A 23,249-nucleotide genomic window follows, 5' to 3' on the forward strand; every position below is an offset into this window, starting at 1 on the left:
GGTTATTTAGTCTGGAGAAGAGGAGGCTGAAGGGAGACCTTATTGCCCTCTACAACTACCTGAAAGGAGGCTGTAGTGAGGTGGGGGTCGGCCTCTTCTCCCTGGTAACAGATGATAGGATGAGGAGGAATGGTCTGAAGCTGCGCCAGGGCAGGTTTAGGCTAGACATTAGGAAAAACTTCTTCACCGAAAGGGTTGTCAGACTCTGGAAAGGGCTGCCCAGGGAGATGGTCAAGTCCTCATCCCTGGAGGTATTTAAGAGAAGGACAGATGAGGTGCTTAGGGACATGGTTTAGTGGTGGGATGGCAGGATTAGGTTAAAGGTTGGACTCGATGATCTCAAAGGTCTTTTCCAACCAAAGTGATTCTATGATTTTATGATTCTATAATTTCTATTTTTATTCCACATGTGAAATACAAGAGGAGTAAGCAATTTTGACACCAAGATTTTCCACTGCTGATCTAAGCTTATAGAAAACCAAGCAGGCAATAAACATAACTTAAAGCATTGTAAGGTATTACTTGTGCTCCTAGGCTCTCACTTGTGTCAGGTTTACCCCTTGGCTACCTTGTCAGTTTTGTTATTGCCCAAGAAAAGTTCTGGTTTCCATGCTGGCTTTCTGTAACAAAATTCTGCTCCTGAGAATACAAGATAAATTCATGCAGACACTAAATGATAAATGTTAATTTTCAAGTTAAACATTAAATTAACCTCACTGAAAGCAAGAAGTGAGGATTTTTAAAATAGCAGGTCAGAGAACTGCTGACTTAAAATAGCAGGTCAGAGAACTGATAACTTTTATTATCATAGCCCAACAGAGTAGTTATAAGGATGAAATTTGGAGAAATAAATTCTTCAAATATGAAGGCAAAAATATAGTTTTTCACAGAATGTATTCAGAGCTGAACAGTTTTAGGTTTAAACTTGCATTAACAGAATTCTTGTTGTATGTGCTTGAAGAGTTCAATTCTTCTACACTTTTCATCTTACCCCAGAAAAAATGCCAAGTACAAAGTATCCTCTACATTCTTACCTTAGAGTCAGGAAAGTGAAACCACACAAGCATTCACATACCCTTTCCTTCATACCTCTTAAGAATGCTACGGCTGACCAACAGCAGTCAGCTCTAAGTAACTGCCATGACTAAGACGCGCTAACTGCTCTATACTTCATATCACTTTTCCTCTAATAATACTTGGTCTGAGACTGCTGAGTTAACATATCTCATCTTCCTTTGTACTTGTTTTTCAGAAGTCAAAAGACTACACGAGGTGTGAGGCAAAGGAAAGAGCAAATACTTAATCTGTTTTATTTCTTAATTTTTATCTCAGAGAGAGGGGTTTTTTTACATTGAGTAAAAAGTTATTTTTTTTTACCTGTCATGCTTTGAAACTGTCATATTTTCTCTCAGTGCAGCTGATCACAACAAGCCTCAAGTTTTATACATAAATAGCCAATAAAATTTTTATATTGTTACTTACGACTCTCCATAGCCAAAACTGTGATATTATGAACAGCGTTAGTTTCCCTGTCCAAAGATTTGGCAGTTGTAATGACTCCACTGTTGGCATCAATATTGAAATACCTCTCCAGATCTGTGTTTCGATCTATTGAGTACCTAGGTGAAGGATGAAAGAAAACTTTTTATTTATGTTCAATTACAGCTTGTAAAAATGTTTAACTGATTTATTTTAGAAAGGAAGAGTTTCCACTGTTTCCCAATTTAGAGTTCTGTTTTGTCCAGTTTCTCTGGGGTGTTGAGAGAAGCAAAGCCATATGCAAAGGCAAGAGAGTTGCACAGCAACCTGTGCTGACAGTGGCAGGCTCTGTTCCCAGAGTGCCCTCTGAAGTGAGGTTATAAGTATTCCTCTCTCTTTTTTTTTCTTCCTCCCTGCTGTAAGGCAAACTTTCATTTGTTCATGGACTGGCATCCTCCTGAACCCCAGCTAAGGAGAAAGCGAGTTGCAAGTTTTTGCTACTCGGCCATACCAGCCAGGCAGGGTTCCCATGGGGGCTGGCAGTCTGAGCACAGAGCTTTCTATCACCAGCAGAAGAGCCCCTGAGTCACCCAGAGCTGCAGGGCCAGGGAAAAAAAAGAGAGATGATGCAGAGTAGGTCAAGGGATTGCATGTCATCACTGTCAGATCCCGGTGCTTCACTGTCATTAGACAAACACAGGCTCACACCCTTATCTCTCTGGCTTAACATATCTTTTACCTCCACGTTTGTTTTAGGAAGGGGAAATGATCTCCTTAGCAAACAGAAAATAGCATAAGGGAAAAGGTCAAAATGCCTGTGGGTGTTTTGCTTATAACCCTTTTGAGAGAAAGAGACAGTTGATTAGGCAGATTTAGATTTACAACTAGAATATTCCTGACATTCGACTTAATGGGTCAGATTCCTGCACTCTCATTTAGATCAAGTATGTACTCCAGAGCACTTCCCTAACCTCAGGATGAATTAAAATGTCCAAATCAGACCAAGTGTGATCATTACAATTACCGTCACACTGATGATATATTAGATTATTGATATAACATTAACCAAACCCTTTGAACAATGTGGAAGGAAAGAATGATGAAAGATAGTTAAGAAATGGGGCTTCCCACATATAATGTTCTTATGGCATTACTTGTTTGTTCTGTGTTGTAATATACCAGCTTCTACTTTGTTGTATAGCTCTGTTTTTATCTGTCCCTCTTGGCTGCAAAATCTTAGAGCGGAGACTTCTTACATAATTAAAATTGTTTTACTGTATTATGACACAGTGAGAGAGAGAAAGTGTAGCAACAGTAACAGCAGTTTCCATGGATTAAGGCTCTCCCTCTTTCACTTATTTTTGTTTTCCGTTTTATGTTAACTGTAGTTCATTTTTTTTACTTTCTTTCATGCCAGCACTGTTGTTGGTTTGGTCAGCAGTGCTCTTCAATTCTTTTGTGGCTGGCAAGTTTCCCCACGAGACTATGCATGTCACCTCTCCTATGCAGTCAGTCTTGGCAGGCCTGGTAGCAGGGATTCAATCTCCTGCCAGCCCTTAGATTTCCCAATTATTAACACTATCACTATGCAATTTGAAGAGCCAAAAAAGGGTAAGTAAGAAAACATATTTTAAAAGAAAGAGAGAGAAGGGGAAGAAGGAGAGATGTGAGAAAGACAGGAAAAGGAAAAGAAAAAAAGGAAGCAATAAAAAGGAAGGAGGGGTGAAGGAGGGAAGGAAGGAAGGAATGAAAGAGATAAGGAAGGAAGGAAGCAAGCAAGAAAGCAAGGAAAGAGGAGAAAAGGAAGGAAGGAAGAAAGGAGGGAAAGGAAGGAAGGCGAGCGGGACGGAGGAAGGGAGGGAGGGAAAGCAAAAATGTTACATAAATCGGACAACAGATTCTTATGAAAGAAGAAGAAAAAATATTTTTATGGATAAGAAGCAAGCAGTTTCCCGTAACTTATTTGCAAATGTTATATCCATATTCAAATTCTAAAAAAAAAAAATTTAAATGCTTTTAATCCTTTAATTCCTTGTAACCATTAATACTTGAAAATCTTTGAGCTGCAGGAGTTTTAAATCCTTTATTTAAGCTAGTTCAAACATCAATAGTTTTCTGGTCTGTACGAGATAACCTCTTATTTTCAAAATATTTATTACTTCCCCTCCCCCCCACCCGAGTATTGTCAAGGTTTTAATTGAGTCTGATCTTGTAATTTCAACACTTTCTGAGTTGTAACAAATCTAATTCTTAATCAATATAATCCAATGTTTGGAATTTGGAATACTTATTTATAGATTAATAATTTAAACTTCCTAAATAGTTCATGAAAAGTATTAAGCATTAATCCTCCTTAACACATTCCAATTTTAGGTGAATCTGGCTCTGATGTACATCATAGCAGATGCAGGACAGCTTTAAATATGATCTGTCAGTACTCCCAATAGTGTACATAGCAGGTTCACAAGCATATAGATAATCCCTCACTATTTATCTTTTTCCTTCCTCTCAAATTCCAAACAACTTCGAAGCAGAAGAAATTTTCAATATGTTAGGCTGATTTATGCTGGAATTCTAAAAATTAACCAGATCAAGGCAAATAAACTCATCCTTATGTTTACACAGGAGTCAAAAGCACTCTGAGCATGGATTGCATTTATGGAACTGGATTTAAATCCACTCTACATGACTCTGCTAAACCAGCTATTATATACCAGATGCTAACATCAGTGCCAGAAAACACTGCCACAGCAAAGAACGAGCTCAGAAAAGATAAATTTCACATGTAAATCTATGCCAACCATCCATCTAGGACTTGTTTATACATGATAGGAATCAGCTATTTTGAATATGTTGCAAATATATAACGAAGGAGAGTGAGAGAACACTTACGTCACCTCTAGGAGTGAAACATATGCTTTATTCTTACAACTTAAGACTGCTGCTTTAGAAATTACAGAGCTACACTAGAGTCCCATGCTCATCTACGCATGAAGGTGACTGTACCTGTGAAGTTCTTTTCTATGTATGCCCTAAATGAACAACAATAACAAATGAAACTTAGTACTGACTTTAAATTGTGTATGTGTTCCTCCACCTGCAGATGTTTAAGTTCACAAAATTCCTGAGTGAGAAGTACTATCCTCTAGATCCTTTGCATGTTCCATTGAAACTAGTGTTACTACTCTGCGTAAGAAAAGTAACAACTCACTACTGGTTTAACTTAGGTGGTGAGTCTTTGTCCTTTAGCTTTGACATTAGATACGGACAAACATAAGATCAATAGTTTGTATTTTCTTATGGTTTCTTTATGATCCTGGGCATTAGATTGTGGAAGACTAGCAGGTACTTCACACACTGAAGACAAAGGAAGCCGCCCTATCCATTTCTCTCACATAAAGAGTTTTTTCTATTTTTTTTTTTTTCTGTGGGACCTCAGCTCTGGTTTACCATGCAAGAGTCTGTGGTCTATGTGTTATTACATTCTTGTGCATAGTGCACGCAGAATATGAATCATTATGCACACACACACACACATGTATTATAATTTTTTTTTTGGTCGCATTTGGTTTAAGAGAACATAACTTGTTATAGATAATAATGGGCTCTTCCTAAACCTAGAGATAAATAAATATGAGTAACATGTTGAGGTTTTTTCTTTGGAATCCTGAAATTATATCTTGTCTTCTTTGTTTTACAGGGATATAAATATATTATTTTTTCACAGGTTCTGTAGTTCAGGAGAATACACAAGTCAAAATATGCAAACTCTCAGAACATCTCAATCTTCCTCCACAAAGAAAAAAGCTAACTAATTGATTTCAGTGTAACCAATAACAAAATTCACCGCTTCAATACAAAGGCTAAATAAATAAACAACTAAGACATTTTATGATTACCTGACAGGACTATTTGAGGCATCTGGATCATGGGCTGCTACAGTTCCAATGATAGTTCCAACCTTTGCTGCTTCAGACACCACCATGGAGTACAAACGTGAAGTAAACACAGGTGGCTCATCAACATCTTCTACAATTATCTTCACTGTTGTCATGTCACTGAAGGGTCCCAGACTCAGGAAGCGAGGGTCAACATGCATATTGGCTGCTTCTATCCTCAGGGTGTAGCTTGTCTTAGCTTCAAAATCCAGCTCCTACACAGATAAAGTTATTTGGAAATTTTATTATCCAGTGATTTTGCTGCAAAACTGTTTCACTTACAACCGTCAGTAAGTACAAAATGAATGTTGCCATCTGTATCCAGCTAGCACTTTTGATTGGCAAAGCATAGTTGATGGCTCATTTTTTAGCTTTCTCAAAACACTATTTACAGTGTCTTGCTAGTGAATATTCCTCAATGACTTTAATGGTAAAGGTAGTTTTACCCTGTGAATGAAACAAGAGTTCTCTGAGATAATGGCAAAAATTTCTGCAACTTCTGTGTGGACTGAATTCTCCCCCATTCTTACATCACTGTGAATGAATACTTCTTTTTGTCATATTCAGATTTTATCTAAGGTAATAACAAATACAATGTGCCATACTACCCAGACATAAGAACTCGATATAATACTCACTGGTGAAAACACCTCATTCAGAAAAGGGAAGGAGGTGTTGGGTGGGTGCTTGTTCATGACATTGGGATTGACGGATCAATTATTACTCCAAGCTCTGTATAAATTTGTGTAGAAAATACAGCAATGGGTTAAACTACTTGTTTATACGACTATTTTGTACTGAAATGCAGCCTAGAGATTGTTTTGTTTTGTTTATTAAACAAAATACACTTTTTTCCACCTTCATTCGGCTTTAATTTTCTTTGATGAAAGTATAGTTTCTTTTGAAATATTTTCAAACTATAATTCCCAGTGTCTGAAAAAGATTTTAAAAAGTTTTCCACAGTTCTGATTCTGAATACATCATAAGGATCTGAAATGTACTTGCAAAATAATCTCACAGCATCTGCAAAATATTCCTATACTCAATCAGAGGAACAGCAGAAGTGAAACACACATCTGTTGACCTACAAATGCAACGGTCTAAGTTCTCCATTGAGTTACAGTAGAATAAATCCCAAGTGAACATCTTAAAGTCAGTGATTATGCTGATGTTACAATACAGCTGTAAACAGTCTAGATTTGAAAAATGAATTGCAACACATCACACTCAGAAAGGCACTGAACTTTTATAAACTCTATGAGGCAGCAAAAGGCTTCTTTGAATGGGAATACACGTGATCCTCATTGTCTTGCGGGAAACAGTCCTCCACAAACTTCTCTGATGTGAGTCCTTCCCATGGGCTACAGTTCTTCATGAACTGCTCCAGCATGGTTCCCTTCCACGGGGTGCAGTCCTTCAGGAGCAGACTGCTCCAGCCTGGGTCCCTCACGGAGTTACAAGTCCTGCCAGCAAACCTGCACCCACATCGGCTCCTCTCTCCACGGGGCCACAGGTCCTGCCAGGAACCTGCTCCAGCACAGGCTTCCCACAGAGTCACAGCCTCCTTTGGGCTCATCCACCTGCTCCAACATGGGGTCCTCCATGGGCAGCAGGGTGATATCTACTCCACCATGGACCTCCATGGACTGCTGGGGGAGAGCCTTGCTCACCGTGGTTTTCACCACGGACTGCAGGGGAATCTCTGGTCTGGCACGTGTAGCACCTCCTGCCCTTCCTTCTTCACTGACCTTGGTGTCTGCAGGGCTGTTCCTCTCACATATTCTCACTCCTGTCTCTGGCTGCAGTTCTGCAGCAGGTTCTTTTCCCCTTCTTAAATATGTTATCCCAGAGGTACTACCACCGTCACTGATGGGCTCAGCCTTGGCCAGCAGCGGGTCCATCTTGGAGGCAGCTGGCATTGGCTCTGTCTGACATGGGGGAATCTTCTAGCAGTTTCTCACAGAAGCTATGCCTATAGACCCCATGCTACCAAAACCTTGCCACACAAACCCAACACACTCATGTTATGCAAGCGCTTACTTCTTGCACTGAGTTAGAGCTGTAGTATCCATAGCTCTCCAAACACAGACATGTCATAAAAGTAAGGTTTAAGGTTGTCTGGATATAGTCATTATATTGGATACAACAGGTCAGTATTTATTACTAAAGCATTTTTAATAGTTTTTAATTTTGGTTTTATATTTAAAGTACAATAAGTGTGCTATGAAACAAACCTTGCAGCCATGATGCAAATGTGGTGTTAGGATGATGAAAAATGTCTCAGAAGCTCTATTGTGCAATGATAACAGCTAAGCAACTGGTATGACCAGATGAGCAGCAACATTAAGAAGACAACCAAGCACACAAATATCTTAAGACTTCTCATTTTCCAATAAAAGCATCAGATTAACTAAAGAAATTATAACCTGAAGAATGTCAAAGGCAAAAGGCTAAGATCTGTTGAACTTAAAAAAAAAAATAAAAAAAAAAAATCAAGTATTTAGCAAGACAGTGCTGTATTTTCCATCAGAGTGTACAAAAATATGTAGCGGAGAAGGGAAGGCAAATGCATTCTCATTAATCAGTGTTATCTGTTGAAATTGGATGATGGAAGTTACAGCAATACTTAATCAAACATGTGGAAATATGTCATGAGACTGCAGGCAAGATAACTTGTTATGATATACTAAAGTCAATACCACAGACTTCCTAAGAAAAAAAGATTATGAAAATTCTGTTTTAATATGGAAAGTGCATAACGCACAATACATGTAATTGGAAAAACTATATAAATATTAATTTGAATAGATTAAGCACAATAATGAAGAAATATTATTTATTTTTTAAGACATTCCAATGTTTGAAATTGATAGAATAAGACTAAATTAGAACTTTAATGATTGGAATCATAAAAACCTGGTTTTCATCTGAATGTTCATCACAAGAGCTGACATGCACTTTTAAATCATCACATTTCATTCTTGTAGTAAAAGGTCGTTCTTTATTTGACTGGATTACAAGAGTGTTAGACTAGTAGGGAATACACAAAACCCGCTTTCATTAGAAAGTTATTTTGTCATACTGGAGGATGCAAAACTAGTGATGGTCTAGATGCACATACTAAATGGACTCGCTTACTAAGAGCAGGTTTCACCTTCTCTAACATAGCCATGTAAATGTGAAAAAATCACCATATGGTGCTTACTGTGAGCGTAGCAAAATTCTTCTAGGGAAGAAATCAGCTGGTCTACTTATGAATGCCTGTTTTTCACCAGTCACTAGTAAGGGAGTCTCAATAAGTGAAAGAAGTAAACGTCTGCTTTCAGCAATATGAAATTTGCCCTAGAATTCCCTCAGGTATCTTCTGGTACCTGATGCTGCTGGTAGTTTCCAACAGCTATATGGGTCCTTGTTAATGATAAATAAATAAATAAATAAATCTAACATGGGTGCACATACAGCGGGGAACAGCTGGTGTTTAGAAGAGGGGAACTATGGATATGCAAAGGGGTTTTGCAGCATCAAATGGCATTGTGTTATACAGGGGCAGTAATATTGTTTTATTTTAGTTCTTTGTAGCAGTGCCTGCCTCCTGTGGGGTGCGACAATGTCTGTAAAAGCTACAGTCATCATCCTCAGTCTGTTCCTATAAGATATACATCCTCAGATCCTATGGTGAATACACAGGTACCAAGTTTCGAGGCAGACTATAATCTGGAAAAATAAACAAAACCTCGAAGATATGATTAGTATGCAAGAGTTCTTGACCTGTTTCAGCAATTCATAGATAATATAATGAAGACATTATGTATTACAGACACTAAGGAAAAACTGAAAAAGTGAACTGAAAATATTTCCTTTTTTTCTTTCTTTTTATCTAATTATCACTGATGTCTGTTATACAGAGAACATTATTTAACTGGCCTTTGGATCACGCCTTCATTATTTCCTGCTATAACAAAAGCACAAGATTCCAATAATGGCATGCCAAGTCAACAGACTACAAAACATTACATCAGTGTTGAAGGTTAAATGGACAACAGTCCTTCAGTACAGTGAATAGAGCTTGACAGCTTCATTAATATTTGTGCATTAATGTTATCTGATTAGATCCTGTGCAGGATTCCTTCATCTTTCTCTCATTTGGGGGTTTGTGGGGTCTTTCTTTTTTTTTCTTTTTTTTTTTTTTTTTTTTTTTTTAAGGGTAAGAATTTTATCCTCTCTGAAGGAAATTACAAAACAAGTCATCTATATCAGAGGCTGAATATGAAGTTATCATCTACAGGAAGCCCATTTTTGTACTGTTCATTTTTTATTGTATGGCAACTTTGTAATAATGTACTTTTCAGAGGTGAAAATCCCATTTTTAAGCCCAGCTGAGGTTTTATATTGAAAACTGCAGTACATCAAACAAATACACATTATCTCTCAAAGGAACCATGGAAGCCTCAAGTTCTTATGTTGTAAACTTGATATAGAATTGAAAGAAAATTTTCTAGCTGAAAAAAAATAAAAGTGAAATGTTAACAGTAATAGAAAGATAGCTTTTCACTCAAAAGCTTATGCATAAACCCCCCCATTTTTATAATTGCCAGTATTACTTTTAGAACGAACTCTGGTTTAAGAATAATCTCTTAGCAGACAATTTCTATGAGAAAGTACTTTGCAACACTGTTTTCACATTTTTCCCTCTAACTTTCAAATTGGTTGGTAATATTGGTGGTAGGGCTGTGTATTGGGGGGAGAAAAGAAGGGAAAGTGAGAAAGAACTGTACCATGGGAAACCATCTTAATGCTTGTCACTTGCTATGGTAAGACATGACAACCCTCTCTCTATAGACTCTTCAGGTTTGTTTTTTTGCACATAAGTCCACTAAAATCTCTCCATAGACTTCAAAATGGCTTGAATGAGATTTTGTAACCTTCCCCAAAGTCACATATGATACATATAATAAAAATATACCTTGCAGCCTTTTTTATTGTTAAATTACCGTTACTACTTTCAGCACTAAGTATTGTTGTAGGTGAATACAGATCATATATCAGGTTTTTATCTTAAGATGTTTTGCTACTAAGCTATTATTATTACTGAAGTCTAACTATAGCCTGCAACTTTGGGGATAAAGTGAGATTTGTATTTATATTATATGAGATATGTATTTATATGATGCCATTTTCAGTGCACGATTTTTAGGAATAGTGGTTTGGACACTACAAACAATATGGTGGTGTGTATGCATTTTGCTTAGAAAGTGAGGCCAAGATTCCACTCATGTGTATTACAATCAGGATTCCGTGAACAGTCGACATGAATTCACTTTGAAATTTTGCACACATAGGTTTGCATGGATACTTCAGAATTTGTTGTGTTAAATTACTGAATCATTATTCACTTTCATAAACATTTTTTTTTTCAATTCTAAGGTCACTACTGCAGAGACAAATCCAACACTTTTTTTTAAAACTCCAATATATTCAGAAAAATTACACTTTTCATCCGAACACCCTCACCACTGTGAAATGTATCTATGCAAATTATCTGAGTCCTTACTAACAGAGCATTGATAGCAGAATGTAAATTACAAATGAAACCACAGGAAGGAATTGATCCTACTCTACAGATGGAGAACTGAGTCACAGTGTGAACCAGGATAAAATTTTCAAATACTTCTAAGAAATGTAAATACACAATTTCTTTTCAAAGCTGTACAAGACTTTTTTTTTTTTTTTTCTGAAAACATCACCTAACATGGATGTTTTCCTAAATCCTACTTAGAAGTAACTTACACATTTAATTTAGCTTTACTTAGGAATTCACTACAGGGTGTGCCTATGGGGTGGAGAATAGCCAAACTCTCCCATTACTTGCAACATCAGAACTCTAGCATGAATTTTGAGTAGGTGGTATCTTTAGACTGCTTTTAACAGGATAAAAATAAAGGAAGACCTTTCTTCTCTTTCATTTGACAAGCAAGAACTTTTCATTTATTTATTATTATTATTATTATTATTATTATATGAAAGAGAAAGTGGGAAAAGAAAATAATGGGAAGGTTTCCACAGTGACTTGAAACTACTAGGAAACAGATTGTATGAACACAGTAGGCTACAGGAAAAGAATCCCACTAGTTTTTCCACCTCTTTCCCATCTTTGCTATTAGCTCAGAATACCATTCTGAACTGTGCTTATGGGTCCCATTCACTTGTTTATACCAGCTTCTGGAAAATAAAGTTTGTCTTCTAGCATTTTTCATATCCTATTGCAGGTTGCAAACAGATCATGGCATACTGAAGACAACTTAGGCGTTTTTTTATATACTGTCCTAGATACATGCCAGATAAATTTTTTGTATATGAATTCAGTGAATGAACTCAGTTAATGTATTGCAGAAGAAGCTAGACTTTATTTCTCAGTGCCAATAACCAAGTAAATGGTTCGATACTGGTTTTACTAGCTCCTGTCACAAAATGAAATTCTAGCTTCACTGATCTCACGAAAAATCAATTCTACCCAGACTTAACCTCTTGTTATTATTTAAGCCATAAATTCAGAATAAAAGTTAGGCCTTGTCCCAAAGAATATTTTGAAAAAGGGGTTTTTTGGTTTTTTTTGTCTAGAATGAACTGAATCAACTTGCTGGAACACATGAATTTCATAACTCATTCATTTAATTCTAACTCAAACATCCTAACCAGGATAAAGAAAATGAGATGCATTAAGTATGTGAAAAGCCATATAGAAGCAAATGTTGTACAGTGTTACAGCATGCACACTCTGTAGTTGTGCTGCATAAAGTAGTACAATCCTACCCTTTACTCATTGGAGGGATAAAGACCAAGTAGATGAAAACACAGAGAAAGTAGTCCTAACTAACTTCTCTGGTTGCGTATGGTCAAGGGAGTTATTATAAGAGTACCAGCCTATTGTCAAAATGTTACCTTAAACTGAGGTTTAGTCTACTAGCTAGTATGTAGTGACATTAGGCACTAGGCAGCAACAGTACTAGTGTGTTCAGGAACACGCAAACCCCAGTCCTGCTATGGCTATAAAAGCTATGAACAGAAATACTATTTGAAAAATAACACTGTTCTCAACCTGTTTATAGAAAATCTATCCTGAATAAACCATACAAGCCAAAGACATATCTGGATTTAGCAAAGCAAAAATGATAAATGAGGGAAGAATACACTCCGTATTCCAATGAGCATCGTTGTTAGAGTAAAATCATGATTATTGTTTTCTGCTGACTTTTGATGTTTTGAAGTCTCTGTGTCATAGGGTACAGTGAAGAAATATGTCCAAATGTGCAGGGAAAAAAAAACACAAATCAAACCAAAAATTAAACAGACCCAAATCTCATTCACAATTTTTGCCACACTTCAAGTCAATATATGTATTAGTCAAGTCCATTGTACAGACGTAGTATTGGGAAATACCTAGCCATGTAACATGTTTCTCTTTCTAGTATCACGATCCTTGGTATCTTGCTTTTTCAAAAAAGTTAATTTTCCTGATTTTATATATATATAAATAATGTGTTTGCAATTTTTTGATGATCCTTGGACATTTTCTTTCACATTCCATCCTCTTGGAGCATACAAAAATCCTGCTTTGCTCAAAGAATTCTTAAATCTCACTTGTCTCATTTTTTTGATGCTCCTTAGGTGTTAAAAAAAAAGGCTGTTTTTAGTGAGGAAGTCAACTTTTAAAATCATCTCAAAACAGTTATCCTTCTAAAAACAGAATGTAAAACCCTCAGTTTGTGTGTGGAACTCCAATAACCAGGTGCCAAACTTTCTCCACAACACCCAGCACAAAAGTGAATGGAGCAGTGCCTTCAGCTGCTCAGAGATACTGGCAGTGATTTCTATGCCTGGCCTTCTGATTTGTATGTATGATTGCAGTAAAAGTATTCAAAGCTAAAGTATGCATTTACATTTAGAACCAAAGTGTGCCTTTTCAGGAGTCTTTGACTTGGCATTTCACTGCCTGATGTGTACACAGACAAGTCATCTGAGCATATAAATGCACATGAGTTTAAAATGATGGGCATGCATTTTGAGACTGAGTTGTTTCTCAATGCTTCAGCTCGTGTCAGGGACATGAAAAGAAGAGAGCTAATTGCACTCAGAGGTGTACAGAACGTCACATGGCAGACAGTAAAATGTTAGGCAGATTCCAGGCTACAGACTTAATTTCTTCCCTGATTGCTTACTAACAAGCATATATTATCATGCAGGGATAACCTCTGCCTGGCTCCATAGTGATCTGGCAGGTTAGGCTCAGTGGTTGAGGCCCATTTAACCTGCATACACTGTCATCAATGGTCTTCTGTGTACATGTCCTCCAGAGAAGAACAAGGCACAGTTGCCTGTTAGCCACTGTGCTTGATCTCTTCATTTTCTTTCTTCCCTCTTAACTAACGTTCTCTGTCATTTTATCTGCAGGGTTAGCAGGGAGGATCTCTCAGCATGGGGCAAAGCACCAAGTTCTCTGGAGTCCAACTGAAGATCTAAGGGCATCCAGAGGTTTGGGAGGTGACCCTCAGCATGGGGACTTCCCTTGGGTATGGCAGGGGAAAGAAAGTCAATAATAGTAGGTAAATGAGATAAATGTTATAAGTCTGAATTCTTGTGTCAAAATATAGCAGCATCTAGGTTTAAAAATTATTGGCAAATTGGAGCATCAGGTCAAAATTTCGTAACCTCTTTAATGTAGTCCAATAGCTATTTCACAGAGCACTTCTCAGGATAAATGTTCAGTACTGAAAAGTCCAGTTCAGCTCCATGGCTAAAGTGATTATAAAATAAGAAATGACAATTCTTTGGCCCACTGTACAACACTGGAATCAGAAGATTCCAGGAACAAACACCATGATTACAAGACCACACTAAAAATTAAAATGAACTCATCAGTTCTCAAATTAGATTGCTGAAGCCCCCAACTGATTCACTGATGATCACTGTGGTACTGATAAATATCCTCTAGGACAGGTATATTTCTTCCAGATCTTTGCTCAAAAACCTTAATCCAGCAAACTGAAAGAGTCATATTGAATTTGGCTGTTGAACAAAGAGACGACTAACTTTTCATCACTTGTATTTCAAATGTGCTAAGCAGAAATTAGCACAGTCTGCACGAAGCCTAAGATGGATGTGTTTGCCTTGAAAATAGATGATTCACATTACAGATATTAGAGCCTGATCTTTCAAGGGTGCTGAACATCCTCTATTTGCTGTGATACCTATGGATGCTTACCAGCTCTCAGCAGGTGTTCAGGGCATCAGGGCTTTGCAACATTATGCAGTAATAAGTTCTTTTAAAGGAAATACGTTACTGAAGTTATATATTGCTTTAGAAAGGAATTGATGCACCAGTGGAGGGAAAAAACCCCAAACAAACAAAAAATCCCACAACTGGTAGGTGAAGTTTACAGAGATTAAAGAGTATACAGGGAAGAAAAATCTGCTGTGGAATCATATTAACAAGAAACGTAGGTCCTTGTTCAGAAACATACTTACATATATTCTAAAATGCCCAGTCAGTCCCACATTTTAGGGGGTATTAAATTGCTTAGCAGAGATAGAGACATGGATTCAGTATTGTCATTGCCAAGCATTTGCACATTAAGAGTATGAAATTATATGAGAAGAGCTTCTTCTGTCTAAGGTGTTGGGGTTTTTTTTTCCTGTGTTCTCAAAATTGAAATTTTCTTGTAAAATATTTCAAAATACATACATTTTGTAAAAGGATGTGTTGCAGCAAGGTAAGAATACTGAGTTTTAATATTTTTATACAAATATAATATTTCAATTTTAAAATGTTAGTTTTTGAACTGTACATATAGCAACCTAAGAAAAAATATTTCTTTAAATATTTCCATATTCAATAATATTTTTATATAATATATACTCTTATAAAACAACTATTCTTACTAATACATAGTTTTAACTTTAATAATGTGTGCCCCCTGAATAGAACAACATCAGCCCAAAACAATTAGTTGGGGTTTTTTTAATTACATTTGGGATCCATTTTGTATTTGGAGCTTGCATTTTTACTGTAAGATATATTTGCACATTTTCTCTTTATTACCGGGACAAATAAGGTTAAAGCTGATATTCCCATTCATTTATGTATGTGCAGGAGCTTTAAAAAAAAAAAAAAACCAAAACAAAAACTCATCAAAACAATACAGCTATTGCCAAAAAAACTCACAACAATTTTCAGTGCAAGTCATTAAAAAGCTCACAATCGCACACACACACAGAAGTCAAGATGAAATATACCAATGGAAATTTTTACAGCAGATAAGGCTCTTAGAAACAAAAACTTATACCCTGGTTTCCTGCCCTCATCTTGCACAGATGCAAACAGAATCAGTGAGAAAAATCAGACTTACCTTCTGAATTGTTATGATTCCCTCCTGGGTGTCTTTGTCAACAGAAATTTTGAATACTCCCAAACCATCACCATCCACAATCTTATACTCCATTTCAGCATTTGGTCCCACATCTGCATCTGCAGCTTTTATTCTGGCTACCACAGAAGCCACTGGCAAAGACTCTGGGACATTATACTGATATGATCCTGTGAAATTTAAAAATTTCATGAATTCAGAGACTTCTGGGACTGTAGACTTAAAAAAAAAAAATCTATCCTTCTTAATATCTTCCTTCCTTTCTGTCTGGGTTTAAACCATGACAATCATGCACTTGAATATTTACTTAGGCTACCAGAATATATTAAGTTTAAAATAGAATTGCCCTTTTTTTGCTAGGTTTTCCCTGTGATGGGCTTTGCTTTAAGCGCTATTGGAATAATTTCTTCCTACAAGGAGAGAAGTACAAGGCAAAGACGCAAAAAATTTATTCGAACTTAAGTGCAAATCATGAGATGAATAAGGTATTTTACTTTTTCCACAAAAGAGGAAAAATACCAAGTCAACTAATATCTATATAACTCTTATTCTTTTATAGCTACATATCTTTATTAGGCTGTTTGCAATCTGAGTATGACTAGAAAGTGATATATATTAATTTCTTTAACAGTAAGTACACCATCTGCATTCTTGAAAGTTCCAGATTTTCATTCAAGTAGAAAATGACATATATTCTGTCAAAAGGGTATCTGAGAGTGGTCTGTAGCCAATAACACCCTCACCTTCAAAAACAGCTTCAGTTATTCTGTTATTATTTCAAGCAATTGGTAGCTTGAAATAACAGGAAATCTATTATGTACATATCTATTTTTTATATCATTGGAGGAATGGCTGGAGTGGATGTGAATATATTATTCACATTATTTTAATTCTACTTAGCAAGGATATATATATATAAAGAAAAAAGCACCCAGACAGAATGTTATTAATAAACTGAGCTCTTCATGTCTGAGCATGCAACTGTGTAGTACTCCTTTCTTTGATTAGGATAAGAGCCACCTTGGTCAAAGAAAGTAAATGGAGGGAAGATGACTTTCCAGCTCTTATGTGATTAACTCCTTAGGAAACACTGTATGCACAAGAGAAATTCTGCTAAAATGCCAAAGGAATATGCAGAATTAAGGGTCAAGTTAAAAAACTATGCATCCCGAAGTGCAACTGACAAGAGCTAAGTATCTGTTATGGTGTATATTTTTTGTCCTGTTATTCATAGAGAGGAAGTAAAATACATTAAAAAATGTATCTGCCGTACATCATTTCAACCGATCTGAAACATATTAGGTAAAGAAAAAAGATTCTTCCAATGTAGTAGTAGAAAAATAACAACAACAACAACAATAGCAATAATAATAATAATAATAATAATAATAATAATAATAATAATAATAATAATAATAATAATAATAATAATAATATACCTTGCCATCAGTGATTCTCAAAGTACTTAACATGGAAGCTGAGAACTTCTCTTTGTTTACAAATAGCATGATGTGTAAAAGAAAAATAATGCTACATGTTTAGAAACAATATTACAAGTCATATTTTTACAAAGTAACTTACGTCGTGGAAAGCGGGGTGGGTTGTCATTAACATCAGTCAGGGTGACGGTTACAGATGTAGTCCCTGATAATCCACCATTCTGCCCAACCATGTCCTTTGCTTGAATAACTAGTAGGTATTGGTCCTTGGCTTCTCTATCCATATTTGGAAGGGCAGTCTTGATGACACCTGCAGTAAGACAAGATATGTCAGTGGCTGCACAGGCAAATACATTACCATGAAAGATGAGTTTGCCTTTAAAAGGTAGCATTAGATCAATGATTGCAACAAGAGAGGAAAGAATTAATTTTAACACTAATATCGCAGGTTTTGACTAGAAGCTGAACTGACATACTACAAGCTTATTTAAAGTAGTCACCAAAACCCCACCAATTTTTATTTAGTACTGAATGCTTTGGGTAATGCCATCCATGACTCTTTTTTCTGAGTATCTTCTCCCTGAACTATAAACTTCATAATGTCTTGGGTAACACTCCCTTCCCTGGAAGATATCACCTTCTGTGTTCGATTTGCCACTTTTTTTTAGAGATAGGAAGAATAGAATATTCTGCATTCATTTGTAAGACTCCAAGGTCAAGATTTATTTCATAATGTCTTGAACAGTCATTCACCACATTAACTCTTACTCATATTGATATCTTGTCACACTCCATATACATATATGAAATTATCTTATTTTACCATATATTTGATTTAACAATAGCCACTTCTAAAGCATTAGTGTAATTAACAAGTTTTTGATCTATTAACGGAAATACTGTAATATCTGAAGTAGGGTTTTGTTATACCCATTTGATGATCTACATACAATTTGTAATTAATTGATTTGAAATTAAAACCAGAAGAAAGCTCCATGTTTCAACCTTTCAGTTCTTTTGATATAGATCAGCAAACAAATATGCTTTCTCAAAATGTGATGACTTTATGAATATTTCATGCTCAGTACACAGTACAGCCGCTAACTGATTTCCAGAGAGGCAGCTTCTTACTCCACTAGCACTTAGTGTCAGCAGCAAAGGAAACAAAAACAAACTAAATAAAGGAGAGGCACACTGGGACACGTATCTCTTAATCTGATATTTGTTGAATGTTTAGTTAGGGTTTTATTTCTTTCTTCCCTTATGAATGCAGGACTTGCCATTACTCATCTCTGAGTTGAAACATTTATTTCACAAACAGACTGTTTGGCTCTATTTCACCCATTCTACCAGACATGTTAAAATACAATTAATATACAGTTTCGTAATGTTATTGTTTCTACATTGTTTTTTCTGTCCTGCTTGTTTTTCTCTCATAGTTAAATTGCCAGGCAACATTAACCAATCATTTGGAAGCTAATTATCATGCACACAGGAAATTTGACTATCACATCAAAGTGGAAATGTATGCAAACATTTCAGTCTGAATCCTTAAAGATTTTGATTTAGCAGAAACTACCATATTATTGTTCAAGGGCTGTCTGCAGTCATTATGACGATATATATTGTACATACATATACATAGAGAGAGAGAGAAAAAGAGAAAAACCACTATAAATCATGCTCATTGGGAGGAAAAAGAAAGTTCTATACATCCCTGCTGAGGATGGACCTGTTGCAAAATGAAGATAAATATAGTACTTATTTCTGCAGATTTAGATTACGTTAAATAGAGCGTGACCTTTTGGTCATAGCACTGGGATTCAGGTCTGATTCACATCACAGGTTGTTTATGATAAATAGGGTAAATAGTTTGTTTCTCTTTTGTCTCAACTCGTCCATCTCTGAAATTAAGATTATAACTCTTCTCCACCTTGGTTTAAGTGAAGGCTCAGGCACCAAACTGAACTGAGCAGAGCGAGAACTTATTTTCCCATCCTGTAAAATTATACAGTAGAATGGGTAATATTTATTAAACTGTCAGAGGATTAAAGGTCACATCTTATTGTGTCTTAAAATATTCACAAAAATTCATGAATAGAGTAAAAAAAAGTTCCACCGGTAATTTGTTTTGAAAGCAGTAAAAAAATGTTGTATCAGATAAGGATAGGAAGCATGGTGCCTTCTTCTCCAAACTAATAAAGAAAAGATACATTTCCAACAGCAAACCTTCAGTTTAAAAAGTAGACTGGAGAGGTGATCATGCTGTAAATCTATAGCTAAGGAAATCCAGCTATGTGACATTTAGATATTTTTAAAACAAACATCTGCAAAAAAAATTGTTCACAGTATCTTTAAATTTTCATTGATCAGAAAGACAGCAACAGGCAGCAGACCAGGGAGCTGGTAGATTACAAGGAGATAAAAATTCCCATTCCAGCAATGTCTACTTATCAAATAGCTCAGATGTGTCGTTTTCATAATCTGTTCTGAAGAATAAGAGATTAAAAGATCAACAAAATCAACGAATGCATTCAATTAACCAAGAGACCAGATTAATAACTTCCTAGCAAGTTTTAATGCACATTTTCTTTTTTCTCAACATTACTGCAGAGAGTTAATGGAAAATTACCTGTTTTGGGCTCCACAGAAAAGTAGGGTTGTCCTTGCAATATGCTGTAAACCACTCGAGCACTGTTGCCATAAGTAGGATCGTCTGCATCGGTGGCTGTCACTTGAACCACAGAGGTACCTGCAAAATGTTTAAGGGACTATTGTACATAAAAGATCCAAAAATCTGAACTACACTTATTCAACAGGCAGTGCCAATATATATCTGGAAGAGTGTGAGGTGGCTTTTTCGCAACTGTTCATCATTTCCATGCTGATTCAGCTTAGAGTATAAGGTCCTCTTTGTAAACCAGTAGTATCGTCTATTAGAGTTTCATTCCCCCAGGTAGTCTCAGTCTTTGACTCACAGCAATAAAAAACCATCTCATTAAGTATGACCCCCTCTCTGTCTCTGCCTTTGGTTGGTGGAGGGTATGTGAACAATATTTGTTAAATGGTGGTGACATCTGAAGTGTGCTTAAGTGTGAAATATACTAATAGTTTCCCTTTGAAGACAAGTCTCCATGCTAAAATTTTGATGAGTATTTAGAGATCCAAATATACATAAATATATAAGTATATATATTTATAATAAAATTATTTTAGCCTATGAAATTATTTACCCTTTTCTAAGGAAATGGCTGAAGAGTTTCTGTTTCAGCTCTCTAAATTCCTTCAAAAAGTACTCCTTTCCTTCAATAATCTGCAATATTTTACTATCAGTTGTGGTAATAATCTGCTGCATAAATGTTTCTTGATCAAGAAATGTCTCTATGTTGATGGGTATAAGAAAGCAAAATGCCTAATGGGCTAGCAAGAATGGTATATTTTGTGAGGATCTCATTCTGCATCCAGCTCCTATTCATTATGTTCTCCACATCATTTCCCATTTGTTTTGTTCTGTACAACAGCTTCCATGATGTATGCTGAGAGCAGAATAAAACAACACTTGGGAGCCAGGGCCTTGGCCATGGTCACCACCCTTGATATCCAGAAAGGATTATTTTTTCTCACTGGCAGATTGTCTGGAACATTGAGACCTTCTACTCAACAGCCCGGGGACCCATTTGGAGGTTAGGTTGGAAATTAATATTGTAGCAATTTGGCAGATGCCCAGTAAAGGTCTTGAACAGAGGATCAGATCCCTTCATAAACTGCATTCAGACACAAGATTAGAGAATAGCATTTGTTAAAGAGAGTGTTCATTTTCTGAATGAACACATTTTTGACATGTGAAAATGAGAGCAGCAAGTCTAGAAATCACTCTTTAAGAAAAAAATTGCAATAGCAAGTGTCCAGGGTGAACTTAACATAAGTTGTATTCTGGTCAGTTTAATTTTTATTTTTTTTCAGGACATGGGTGGGAGAAAGTTCTGAAATTCTTCATGTCTGATATAGTACATCCCCCATCCATTTTCCTTAGCTTTTCAATTCTCAGTTAAATAGAGGATCACAAACAGGTCCTGGGACCAGGCTGAAGTTTTGGAGAGGATTAAGTGCAGCCCTCCATAAAATGGTACAGATTAAAAAGGATGGGCCCTGCTTGAATGAATTCTGATCAGAAATGATCATTAATAAGATAACTTTATTCATTTAAGTTATAGCCTAACTAACCCACATACCTGATCTCTCCTCCGGAAGTATCCATGACAAAGTATTATGATTACAATTCTATTTTAAATCCATTTTTTCTCTCTTGTGGACTGTCTAATATTTTTGGACAGGGAAAAGGTTATTCTCAACCTGAAATTTCACATGCAACTATTAAGTAGATGGAAAGCTTAAAAAGAAAATTGGTAGTTAATCCATCAAGTCATTTATCAGTTATGAGACTTAAAATACATCCATTTTCTGTTCACCAGTAACTAAGAGCTTTGATTCAGTATGTCAAACTGATTTAACAGATTACTCTATAATGTAATTTCATACAGGGACCTATTTTAAACTTGCCAGAGTCTCCAGCTTTTGAGTACAAGAGTATCATAATGACTATTTGACATCCTGTGTTCTTTGTGAAAGCCAGGCTTACCACATTTACAAAGTCCCTAAGCCCTGCCAATGAAGCTTACAATGTCTGCAAATATTGGCAAAAGTGCTTATAAACCTCACACACAGTTACGTCTTTGCTCCTCGCTCTTGCCTCTTTCAAGGACTCCAGACCAATACAAGATCAAAGAAATTACAGGCCCTGCAACCTCAACACAGGTATTTTAGAAATCCTGCAAGCTTAGAAGTGCTTGTTTGCCATGAAAATTCATTGATGTAGCAAACAAACCCTCTACATTCCATAAGATGAATAAAGTCAGTATCTGAATCTAATTGGCTATCTCCTAAAACACACAGATCCTTTAGAAAAGGATCCTTTGTACTAATCAACTTCCCTCAAACTTCAGGGGGGAAAGATCTTATAAAACAACTGCTATTGTCATTATTTCTTTACCAGTTGCACACAAAAACTTTGAGCTTTCAGAAGTCCCATGCCAAGAGGGAGATTTCTGCACAATATAATTTTTAAAAAGAATATGCAAGCTAACATAAGGTATGCTAACTATGTGAAAAGTCCTATGTGTGGGAAATCAGTTCCAAGGAAACTTAATGCATTTTCCCAGAGGAAGTGGTTTTGTCCTGAAGAACAGGAATTCCTTCAGAGGATGATCATTGCAACACAGAGCTGTCCCAATTTTTTTTTGCAATAGATTGATGTCAAATTCATATGCTTATTTTCCTTAAAAAAAAAGTAACCAATAAAACTCTATGGATACTCATGGATAGTCAATAAATCTATAGGTTGAGGAAAAATGGGTAGTTCCAACTGCATCATCTTACAAAAGGAAGGTTTGTGTTCCTGTACTGAAATTTAGTCTTCCTTTTATTCCTGAACACATTGCCCTACCTTATAACACAGGCAGTCAGCTGTCATACATATGTCCAAGACTAGGACTTACAGGTAACATGGGACAGTCAACAAATGGCACCACACCTTCACTCCATCCAAAAAAATGAGTAAATCTTGTTTATGGCAATATTGTTCAGAGCCCTGGACTTCAGGTGTAAACAGGACACTAACTCTACCTCAAACTTTCCTTAGTGACTTTTTATGATGTGTAGCTTCACAAGTAAAACTTTAAATATTTCTTACAGTTTATGTATCTGATATGTGTTGAAAAAGTGTCTTTCCCTCTCAGATATGGATTCCTCTACACTTATGTCTTTGTAACAAATCTTAAATATCAGTTCATTGAAAAGAATTCTGCATGTAGCAACTTCATAAAATTTTTCAGCAATTGCTGCAAATACCGAGGGAAAATCCATGTTGTTAATCAAAGGGTGTTCCACATATTTCTTTACTGGTTCTAGCTAAT

General features: G+C 36.2%; 1 protein-coding gene across 2 annotated transcripts in view; it reads right to left on the minus strand.

Moving 5' to 3' along the window:
- The window catches only part of CDH7 (cadherin 7), a 68,838-nt gene that overhangs the window by 14,646 nt on the left and 30,943 nt on the right, over positions 1-23,249 (minus strand). For both annotated transcript variants that reach the window (XM_009646200.2, XM_035901614.1), the window contains exons 3-7: positions 19,910-20,029; positions 17,420-17,587; positions 15,821-16,008; positions 5,379-5,632; positions 1,483-1,619 (exon numbers count right to left, since the gene is read on the minus strand). In XM_009646200.2, coding sequence (XP_009644495.1) covers positions 1,483-1,619; positions 5,379-5,632; positions 15,821-16,008; positions 17,420-17,587; positions 19,910-20,029 — 867 coding nt within the window. The remainder of the gene's footprint in view (positions 1-1,482; positions 1,620-5,378; positions 5,633-15,820; positions 16,009-17,419; positions 17,588-19,909; positions 20,030-23,249) is intronic.

This window comes from Egretta garzetta, unplaced genomic scaffold (genome assembly GCF_000687185.1).
Source record: "Egretta garzetta isolate BGI_Z169 unplaced genomic scaffold, ASM68718v1 scaffold259, whole genome shotgun sequence".
NCBI lineage: Eukaryota > Metazoa > Chordata > Aves > Pelecaniformes > Ardeidae > Egretta > Egretta garzetta.